The sequence below is a fragment of the Heterodontus francisci genome, chromosome 48 (genome assembly GCF_036365525.1).
Source record: "Heterodontus francisci isolate sHetFra1 chromosome 48, sHetFra1.hap1, whole genome shotgun sequence".
In the NCBI taxonomy this organism is placed as follows: domain Eukaryota; kingdom Metazoa; phylum Chordata; class Chondrichthyes; order Heterodontiformes; family Heterodontidae; genus Heterodontus; species Heterodontus francisci.
The window spans coordinates 4,423,525-4,434,984 of record NC_090418.1 but is presented as its reverse complement, the minus strand read 5'-3'; the positions used below and the strand labels follow the sequence as shown (position 1 = coordinate 4,434,984).

The 11,460-nt window shown below is 51.0% G+C and overlaps 1 protein-coding gene across 1 annotated transcript; it reads right to left on the bottom strand.

Moving 5' to 3' along the window:
* Positions 1–4,214: 4,214 nt before the first annotated feature.
* znhit1 (zinc finger, HIT-type containing 1) lies at positions 4,215–9,944 on the bottom strand. Its single transcript, XM_068024042.1, has 5 exons — positions 9,842–9,944; positions 9,494–9,661; positions 8,040–8,119; positions 7,277–7,446; positions 4,215–5,786 (listed from the first exon to the last, which is right to left on the bottom strand). Exons 1-5 carry the CDS (start codon positions 9,867–9,869, stop codon positions 5,765–5,767), a joined length of 468 nt encoding a protein of 155 aa, XP_067880143.1. The 5' UTR covers positions 9,870–9,944; the 3' UTR covers positions 4,215–5,764.
* Positions 9,945–11,460: the final 1,516 nt, after the last annotated feature.

The following is an 11,460-nucleotide window of genomic DNA, read 5'->3' as shown; positions in this document are numbered from 1 at the left end:
ATGTCTTGAGATCGTGAAAGGCGCTGGAGAATTGCAAGTCTTTCCCCACCCCCCCCCCCCCCCCCACCCCATTACCTCAGCTCTCAGGCTCCAACATTACTGTTCTTAAACTAGCCAGCAGGGGCTGCACTAAAGCACTCCAACCCATCTCTTACTTGGCCTCTACCCATCATTGAGTTTGTGAGGGACACATCGATAACATATATTTCCACAACAAGATCTAGCTTGGCATTGGAGTACAGAATTTGTAATGACTGGCACTTAAAGATGAGGTTGCTGGGACCCTTAATGCCTCACACCTGCAATGAACACCATTAGCGGAGAAGCTGACCCCTTGCACAATCTGCACCATTTTATCAGCTACCACCACATTATCAAAGTCATTGCAGACACTTACAACATCTCCACTCACTAGAGTGTGTAAGGAACTTGTGCACGAGTGAACTATAACAGACATAGCTGTGATTTCCCCCTCATTATAACATCGAATTGAAATTGACTGTTCCCTGAACTTCCCTGTGAAAGATACGCTGCTCCAAGATATTTATTGTAAAGTTATTTATTTAAGTGTTTTTGTGTGCTTTTTCTAAGAGGCAGTGTCTGATACTTTTTAGGTTTTTCAAACAGTGACACCACTGGGATTACAATGCGACAAATTTAAATGGGTCATTCCCCCTATAATTGACAACATAAGTATTTATAATGGAAATAGCTGAAAATTACGATAGAACGTGCGACTTGAAAACAGGGCTGAATCACATCTGTGCATCCTGGTCCAATGAACCCCTAACCCTACAGACTGCCCACGAGCAAGGTCACATGCAGTCGACGTGCCGAGTGTAGTTGAATCACTCATGCCTCTAAGTAGACAGGTCCTGGGTTCAAACACCACTCCGGAGACTCGAGCGGAGAATCTGGGCTCATGTTCACAGCGCAGTACTGAGGGAGTGCTTTCAGAGACGTTAAACTGAGGCCCCATCAGGTGGATGCAAAAAAATCCCACAGCCACCATTTCAGTGGGGAATGGATGAGTTCCCAACATTTATCCCTCACTAACCATTATCCCATTGTGGGAGCTTGGTGTTTGCACATCGGAGTGTGTGCAAATTGGCTGTCATTACCATCAGTGACTTCAAAGTGTGTGCACACTTTGGGACCTCCAAAGGATGTGAAAGGTGCTATATAAATTCTAGTTTTTTTCTTTGACATACTCAGATAAATAGATGTGCGTACAAATGCAAGTCCTAGTGTATGCCTATCACATTTGAAAGTGTCACAGTTGATTCTAATTGGCTCCAATAATAGTCATAAAACATCAATTGAACTGAGCAATGGAGAAATAGCATTTTAAAATAAATACTTTTAACAATAAACGAAACCCATGTATTTTCTACCCTTAATAATCAGGCCTGTTCCCAAGGGGAGAGCTGGGGATTTACAGGCAGCCACCAATCCACAGAAATTTTCAACAGTTGCTTCTAGTTGTCCTTAAGCAGAGTTTACCTACACCACAGCAACAGAATAATACCTTGTGCGCAACATGGCCCTGTGGTTATAACAAATGTGCTGTTGTACTTACAGTTGAGCAACACTATAGGCAATCTGACAGCAACTAGAATAAAATTCAGAAACTTGGTCACTAATAAAAGGCATTATGAATTTCAGGTAGTCCATGTCTGCTTCTCTCAGTACCTACTGCTCAATCTTTAAATGAATATTTGGGAATGTGGGCATTGCTGGGAAGGCCAGTATTTGTTACCCGTCCCTATTTGCCCCTTGAGGTGGTAGTGTGAGCCTTCTACTTGAACCACTGGAGTTGGTGTGATGAAAGTGCTCCCACAGGGTTGTCAGGGTAGTAATAAAGGAACAGCTGACATGTCCAAGCTGAGATGGCGTGTGTGCGACTTGAGAAGAAACTGGGAGGTGATGGTGTTCCCTTGAGCCTGCTGTCCTTGTCTTTCTAGGTGTTGGAGGTCAATGGTTATATGGTGCTATTTGAGAAGACTGGAAGTACTGTGAACTGAAGAGGATGATAGTGGTGTACTTCAACAGGACAGACAGGCTGGTGGAATGGGCACAAACATGGCAGATGGGATTTAATGCCGAGCAGCGTGAAGTAACACATTTGGGTAGGAAGAATGAGGAGAGGCAATATAAAGGGGGTGCAGAAACAGAGACTTGGGGGAATACATGCACAAACCACTGAAGGTAGCAGGATAGGTTGAGACAGTGGTTAAAAAGGGATACAGGATCCTGGGCTTTCTAAATAAAGGCAGAGAGTTCAAAATCCAGGAAGTTATGGTGAACCTGGATAAAACACTGATTTGGCCTCAACTGGAGTATTGTGCCCAGTTCTGGGCACCACACTTTTAGGAGGTATGCAAAGAATTTAGAAAGTGTGCAGAAAAGATGAACAAGAATGGTTCAAGGGATGGGGGATTTCAGTTATACAGATAGGTTGGAGAAGGTCGAGAGGAGATTTGATAGAGGTGTTCAAAATCATGAGGAGTCTGGACTACTCAGAGAAACTGTTCCCTTTGATGAAAATATCGAGAACCAGAGGACACCTATTTAAGGCGAATGACAAAAGAACCAAAAGCAGCAAGAGGAAAAACTTTCCTACACAGTGAGTGGTTAGGATTTGGAATGCACTGCCTGAGTGCGGTGGAGGCAGATTCAAGTGTGGCTTTCAAAGGGAATTGGATAAATACCTGAAGGGAATTAAATTCCAGAACGACCGGGCAAGGGAATGGGGCTAGCTCCATTGCTCCTGCAGAGAGTCAGCATAGGACTCGAAGGGCCTAATGGCCTCCTTCTGTACTGTAACCATTCTGTGATTCTAAGACTGTACCTCAATGTTCAATTTCTTTACATTGCATTGGGGTACAGGAATCCTGAGAGAGATATCCTACTGGCACCCAGATCAGACATTGCCCTTTCTGCTTTAAAGTATTTGTAGTCGAGAGGCATTGTATATTACGCATGTAAAGTGTATGTATATTGTCATGATGCAAATAATCTGTGCACTTTTCAATAAATTATAGATATATTAATAAACTGATGGCTTTTCTTGAACTGATTTGACCTTTTGCTCTCTCTACAGACTGAGCAGACTTTCTCTGGCGGTGAATCAGGCAAATTCATAGCACGTTTGCCTCAGTTAGAAAGTCAGGGTTTTGAGCCCCACTCCAGACTTGAGCATGTAATCTAGGCTGATACTCCCAGTGCGGAACGGAGTGCAGCACTCCCTGTCAGAGGCTGCTGCTCCCAGCTCTGCAGGAAATGCTGTTCCCCACTGTTTGAACCCCGACCCCCAACTCTCCAAGCCCCCATTCCCCCTCAGTCCAACACCCACCACTCCCCCCACCCTCCTCCCCCCAGCATGTATTCCTTACTCTCTCTCTTCCCCCCCCAGCTTGTATTCTTTACTCTCTCTCTTCCTCCCCCCCCCCGCAGCTTGTATTCCTTACTCTCTCTCTTCCTCCCCCGCACCCCCCCCCCACCCCCGCAGCTTGTATTCCTTACTCTCTCTCTTACCCCCCCCAGCTTGTATTCCTTACTCTCTCTCCCCCCCCCCCCCGCAGCTTGTATTCCTTACTCTCTCTCTTACCCCCCCCCAGCTTGTATTCCTTACTCTCTCTCTTACCCCCCCCCCCAGCTTGTATTCCTTACTCTCTCTTCCTCCACCCCCCCAGCTTGTATTCCTTACTGTCTCTCTTCCTCCCCCCCCAGCTTGTATTCCGTACTCTCTCTTCCTCCCCCCCCAGCTTGTATTCCTTACTCTCTCTCCCTCCCTCTCCGCCCCCCCCCAAGCTTGTATTCCTTACTCTCTCTCTTCCTCCCGCCCCCAGCTTGTATTCCTTACTCTCTCTCTTCCTCCCCTCCCCCAGCTTGTATTCCTTACTCTCTCTCTTCCTCCCCCCCCAGCTTGTATTCCTTACTCTCTCTCTTCCTCCCCCCCCCAGCTTGTATTCCTTACTCTCTCTTCCTCCCCCCCCAGCTTGTATTCCTTACTCTCTCTTCCTCCCCCCCCCCAGCTTGTATTCCTTACTCTCTCTTCCTCCCCCCCCCCCCAGCTTGTATTCCTTACTCTCTCTTCCTCCCCCCCCCAGCTTGTATTCCTTACTCTCTCTCTTCTTCCCCCCCCCCCCCCAGCTTGTATTCCTTACTCTCTCTCCCCTCCACCCCCACACCCCACCTCCATTTTATCCCCATCACCCTTCCCACCAGTTGCGTGGTTGCACCTCTTCAGCTACTGAACTGTATGTTGTGGATAAGACCCCCACTTCACATTAACTTCCATGAATAGTTCCTTGCAGACAGTGAGGGCTTTGATCTATGGGGAGAGGATAACACCAACCTGCATTATTGGCCTGTATGGATAAGCACAGCATGCGGTAAAGGAAAAACTCATTTATATAGAGTCTTTCACAACCTCCGAATAGCTCTCAACACTTCACAGCTAACGATTACTTTTGAAATATGGTCACTGTTTTAACAGGAAAGACAGTGGCTTAGAGGCCTTTGGGTGAGAAATGAAACTGAAGCCCTGTCTGCCCTCAGCTGAACCTATAAGATCCCATGACACTATTGAAACAGTAGGGTGTTCTAGCCAATATTTATCTTCAACTACTAGAACAGGTTAACTGGTCATTTTCTCATTGCTACTGGTGGGACCTTGCTATAAGCAAATTTGCTGCCACATTTCCTGACTACAACACTGACTACCCTCCAAAAAGTCACAAAAATTGGCTGTGAAGTGCTTTGGGACGTTGAGGTTGTGAAGGACACTCAATCTCACTCTGCACCTCTCCTGCCTCCCGCCCACCAAACTGCAAAAGAACCTTTTACAGACTTTACCAAGTGTGAATTTACATCTTGAATACAACCAAACTTAACTGTACATTATTGGGTCCAGTGAACTTTATTCCAGTAAACTTTACCCGGATAACCAAGCAGGTTCAGCTTCCCACCGATAACCTGCTGGATTAAACATTGCTTGGAGAGGTACAGCGTTAAGTAGCTTAGGAAATCTGAGATACAATCACTAGCCCATACCAAGAGGAAAAAACTTCTTTCCTCAAAAATAAAGAGTTGTAACATGCAAGGCTGCAGTACGATGACATGACAAGAAGGAACCACTGCCAAAGTGGAAGATAAACACAGCTATACAACCTGCTCCACGACTAGAAACAGTAGAAAAGGCATAGCACTATCCCAACTGGTACCAAAGATGTCCGTGCCTCTCCACTCTGAGGTTGTACCATCACTCTTCACCATTTCTGGGCATCCACCAGCCACTTCAAAAGGGTTAACTTGGTTACATCTCACCTCTGAGTCAGGAAGTCACAGGGTGCCAACCCCAGTCCAGGACTTGAGCTCGTAACCCAAGATGATATTGCGGTGCATTATGGAGGGGGTTGCTGCAAGAGGATGTGATGTTAGACAGAGGTGCAGTCTGCCTGTACAAATCAGGACTGAAGCTGTAATGTGAAGCCAGCAGAGGTGCTGCATTACACAAGGTTCCTTCATCCAAGCCAACATTCTTTTTTAAAGAGACAATTGTCTGCCTGCTGCCCACAGGCCCGGCTGTACAGCTGCAAACATCGCATGTGGCATTTTCTGGCTCTCTAGACTGCTGTCAAGTTTAAACTAGCCCTGAAAGGTGGAGGAGATTAAGAGAACAGTCGGTTTTATAATTCAGGCAGGGTTGAAGTCGCTGTCTGCTGCACACTGGCTGCACAAAAGCTCCAGACTCCCAACTTTACACCGTCCACTTCAGGCACCTGCATGGAAGATTAAATGGAGTCCTTGTTAAGCTGCAGGAAACCCATCAGTTTTCTAATGGCAGCAGTGGGGACTGAGTATCGGAGCGATGCCAAACCTTCATTTGTAATGGAGTTCACTGGTGCCTACCTGAGTGACTGTGGGTAAAGCAACTGTCTCGAGGCTACAGGCTGAGAATATGAACAACCAGGGATCCAGGAGCTTCAACTATCCAGAAACCCTCAATGTGTCAATGTCAGGTGAGGGCACCATCGTGTCTGATGGATGAATGATTTGCCAGCAGTGCTCTGGTACACCCATCAATCCAGACTTGGAGGGCCGGGTGGAAAAGGAGTTAGTTACTAACTAACCAACTTCAGGACCTCAGCTCAAAGCAACTCTGACTGAGAAGCTCCAAGGAGTCTGCACTAGATCGGTTTCAGGGTCAGGCAATCTCAGTCTTCACCACCAGAGGGAATCAGTCCACACCATTAACTTGGCAAAAGAGATAGAGAATGGTTGGTGAGGGAAATGGAATAACTGTTTACTCTGTATCTAACCCCGTGCTGTCCCTGTCCTGGGAGTGTTTGATGGGGACAGTGTAGAGGGAGCTTTACTCTGTATCTAACCCCCATGCTGTACCTGTCCTGGGAGTGTTTGATGGGGACAGTGTAGAGGGAGATTTACTCTGTATCTAACCTGTGCTGTCCCTGTCCTGCGAGTATTTGATGGGGACAGTGTAGAGGGAGCTTTACTCTGTATCTAACCCCGTACTGTACCTGTCCTGGGAGTGTTTGATGGGGACAGTGTAGAGGGAGATTTACTCTGTATCTAACTCTGTGCTGTACCTGTCCTGGGAGTGTTTGATGGGGACAGTGTAGAGGGAGCTTTACTCTGTATCTAACCCCATGCTGTACCTGTACTAGGAGTGTTTGATGGGGACAGTGTAGAGGGAGCTTTACTCTGTATCTAACCCCCATGCTGTACCTGTCCTGGGAGTGTTTGATGGGGACAGTGTAGAGGGAGATTTACTCTGTATCTAACCTGTGCTGTCCCTGTCCTGCGAGTATTTGATGGGGACAGTGTAGAGGGAGCTTTACTCTGTATCTAACCCCATGCTGTACCTGTCCTGGGAGTGTTTGATGGGGACAGTGTAGAGGGAGCTTTACTCTGTATCTAACCCCGTACTGTACCTGTCCTGGGAGTGTTTGATGGGGACAGTGTCGAGGGAGATTTACTCTGTATCTAACTCTGTGCTGTACCTGTCCTGGGAGTGTTTGATGGGGACAGTGTAGAGGGAGCTTTACTCTGTATCTAACCCCGTACTGTACCTGTCCTGGGAGTGTTTGATGGGGACAGTGTAGAGGGAGATTTACTCTGTATCTAACTCTGTGCTGTACCTGTCCTGGGAGTGTTTGATGGGACAGTGAAGGAGTTTTATTCTGTATCTGACAGAGACAATTTTGTGGCTATGGTTACGCGGGAAGAGTGAGCCAGCTACAGAATGTACCTGGTTTCCTGATGTGTCCCCAGGCACTTGACGCAGCAGTAACGGGCTCCACATGATGCACAGGTGTAGTTGGATGGAAAACCACACACTGCACAGAAATGGCGCTGGGGCAGTTTGGAAGGAGAGGCACAGGTTGTCAGGTAGTTCGGTCCTTCGCTCGCACTCAGGTTCTGTTTTGTCAGAAATTAAATACATCTTGTTACTATCTTCTCAAAGCTATAGATTGCAATCAGTCCAGCAGCTTGGGCAAGAGCAAAGAGATCGGAAGGAACGGAGAGAAGATCCTGCTAAGAATGCTAGTAAGAGCTGGGAGCGAAATTAACAGGACCTCGAGGGTCACGACCTCAGGATTATTACACAAGCCATGTGCAAACTGGCACAGGGATGAGATCAGAAAAGCAAATATGCAGCTGAAGGATTGGTGTTCCATTTCATGGGACACTGACATCTACCCTGTCAAGTCCTGTTAGAATTTTATAGGTTTCTATGAGATTCCCCCCTCACTCTTCTGAACGCCAGCGAATATAATCCTAACCAACTCAATCTCTCCTCATACGTCAGTCCCACCATCCCAGGAATCAGTCTGGTTCTATAAACCAACAACCCACATGCACAAGCAGGCAATACCTTCCTGCCCCCGAACCCTCACATGTGTACAAGCTGACCGGTGATTTCTACCCCGGCACAGATGGTTACCCTAAATTCCCTTTTCCCCCACCTCCCCCCCAACCCTTGTGGGGTACAAGCCAACAATAAACCCTACCTGCTCCTCTAATAGTGACTGGAAATTCTTCCTGAATCGCTGCTTGAAGTGATCGCCCCGAGTTTTTTTCTTCTTCTTTGCTAAAACACAAACAATCATCACCAGAATTCCAGGCAGCAACAGCCGCTCCCCTCCCATCAATGCCTCCATCCTCCTTCCAAGCCCACCACACCCTCCCTGAAACCCCCCCCCCCCCACACGCCCTCCCTGACCCTCCCCCCCTCACACGCCCTCCCTGACCCCCCCCTCACACGCCCTCCCTGACCCCCCCTCCCTCACACGCCCTCCCTGACCCCCCTCCCTCACACGCCCTCCCTGACCCCCCTCCCTCACACGCCCTCCCTGACCCTCCCCCCCTCACACGCCCTCCCTGACCCCCCCCTCACACGCCCTCCCTGACCCCCCCTCCCTCACACGCCCTCCCTGACCCCCCTCCCTCACACGCCCTCCCTGACCCCCCTCCCTCACACGCCCTCCCTGACCCCCCTCCCTCACACGCCCTCCCTGACCCCCCTCCCTCACACGCCCTCCCTGACCCCCCTCCCTCACACGCCCTCCCTGAAACCCCCCCCCCCCACACGCCCTCCCTGACCCCCCCCTCACACGCCCTCCCTGACCCCCCCTCCCTCACACGCCCTCCCTGACCCCCCCCCCCCCACACGCCCTCCCTGACCCCCCCCTCACACGCCCTCCCTGACCCCCCCTCCCTCACACGCCCTCCCTGACCCCCCTCCCTCACACGCCCTCCCTGACCCTCCCCTCACACGCCCTCCCTCACCCCCCCCCCCTCACACGCCCTCCCTGACCCCCCTCCCTCACACGCCCTCCCTGACCCCCCTCCCTCACACGCCCTCCCTGAAACCCCCCCCCCCCACACGCCCTCCCTGACCCCCCCCTCACACGCCCTCCCTGACCCCCCTCCCTCACACGCCCTCCCTGACCCCCCTCCCTCACACGCCCTCCCTGACCCCCCTCCCTCACACGCCCTCCCTGACCCCCCTCCCTCACACGCCCTCCCTGACCCCCCTCCCTCACACGCCCTCCCTGACCCCCCTCCCTCACACGCCCTCCCTGACCCCCCTCCCTCACACGCCCTCCCTGAAACCCCCCCCCCCCACACGCCCTCCCTGACCCCCCCCTCACACGCCCTCCCTGACCCCCCTCCCTCACACGCCCTCCCTGACCCCCCTCCCTCACACGCCCTCCCTGACCCCCCTCCCTCACACGCCCTCCCTGACCCCCCTCCCTCACACGCCCTCCCTGACCCCCCTCCCTCACACGCCCTCCCTGACCCCCCCCCCCTCACACGCCCTCCCTGACCCTCCCCTCACACGCCCTCCCTGACCCCCCCCTCACACGCCCTCCCTCACCCCCCTCCCTCACTGACCCCCCTCCCCTCCCTCCCTGACCCCCCTCCCTCACACGCCCTCCCTGACCCCCCTCCCCTCCCTCACCGGACTCCGTGTGGTCATCGAACTGCGGCAGGCGTTTGAGCTGCGGGAGGTTTGCGTGCGGATCATCCTGGAAGTTGTCCTTCTCCAGGGCGTCCAGCTGCCGGTTCAGGCGCCGCTGCCGAGTGGCCTGGTCCAGAACCCGCCGCTGTCCGCCATCCTGGGACCTGCCTGAACACAGCGGAATGTCAGTCACTGCAACGGGAAGCGGCCGGGAACCTACCCCGGGGCCTCACTCGGTGACGGGAAATTAAACCCGAACCCCCCTCCTCTCCCTCTCCCTTCTCCTCCCTCTCCCTCCTCCCCCCTCTCTCCTCCCCCCTCTCTCCTCCTCCCTCTCCCGGCCCTCACCCAAACTCTCCCGTTTCTTCTCCACCATCTTGCCAGCCTCCGGGGGAATTATCTCTGCGCTGCACCCCTGCGAGCTGGGGGAACTGTTATAAAGCTGCACTTCCGGGTCCAGAAACAGCGACGCCGGCGGCCGAAGGAGGAACTGCAGCAAAAACGCACTAGCCCAATCAGCGGCCTCCCTCCCAACCCACCAATCAGCGGCCTCCCTCCCAACCCACCAATCAGCGGCCTCCCTCCCAACCCACCAATCAGCGGCCTCCCTCCCACCACAACAACAACTGGTATTGCAATAGCACCTTTAACCTAATAAAACAGCCCAAGGTGCGACACCTAGTCACATAAAGCAACATTATGACAGGTGAACCAAAAGCCTGGTCAAAGAGGTTGGTTTTAAGAAGCGTCTTTAATGAGGTTGGGAAGGGAAATCCAGAGTTTAGAGCCCAGACTGCTAACGATGCAGCAATTAAAATCAGGGGAATGCTCGAGCGGCCAGAATTAGAGTGCGGGGATCTTGGAGAGTTATCGAGTCAGGGAGATACAGCACTGAAACAGGCCCTACGGCCCGAGTCCGTGCCACAGCGGGACTTGACCTGGAGCCGCTATAACTCACCGAGCACAGGGGTGATGGGTGAATGGGATACAAGCTCATCCAAAGCTCTGCTGCTCAGGTTTACAGAGGGTGAAAGATGGTAGTCCAGCCAGAAAAGCATTGGCAGCAAATTTAGAGATAACAAAAGTATGAAAAGGTGGAAACTGTCTGGTTCAACTTCAGACAGTTACCAGGGAGAGGGATGGAGTCAATACCTAGAGACTGAAGACAATGACACTCTTCCCAATGTCAAGGTGGAGGAAATTTCTGCTAATCCAGTAATGGACATCAGACAAGCAGTGAGATAATTTGGCAACAGCGATATAGTTGAGAAAGGTGATGAAGTAGTAGAGCTGGGTGCTGGCAGCATAGAGTAAAACGATTCAGTCATTCATGGCACAGAAGGAGGCCATTCAGCCCATTAAATCTATGCCAGCTCTCTACAAAGCTATCCTGTGTTCTACAGCCCTGCACCTCTATTTTTCCTCAGGCAGTCATCCAACATCCTCTTGCAGAGATTGATTGTTTTCACTACCACCAGCCTCATCCATACATTCCTTTCATCAAACTTCTGTTACTTTATCAAAAAATTCAATTAGATTAGTCAAGCATGATGTGCCTTTTTACAACTGTGCTGGCTATCCTTAGTTAACTCGAATCTTTAGGTATCTGTTGATATTTTTCCTGATCATTTCTAAAACTTTACCCACCACTAGCCTGTAGTTGCCAGGACTGTTCTTACATCCTTTCTTGAAAGAGGGTGTCACATCAGCCAATCTTGTATATGTGTACACTAATGCTGTGTTTTTGGATGATGACACTGAGGTACATGTAGATGACAAGTAGGAGGGGACCAAGGATTTGGGGAACACTAGGTAAAAGTGGGCAAGGGCAGCGCAGTGGTTAGCATCGCAACCTCACAGCTCCAGTGACCTGGGTTGAGTTCTGGGTACTGCCTGTGCGGAGTTTGCAAGTTCTCCCTGTGACTGTGAGGGTTTCTGCTGGGTGAACCGGTTTCCTCCTACAGCCA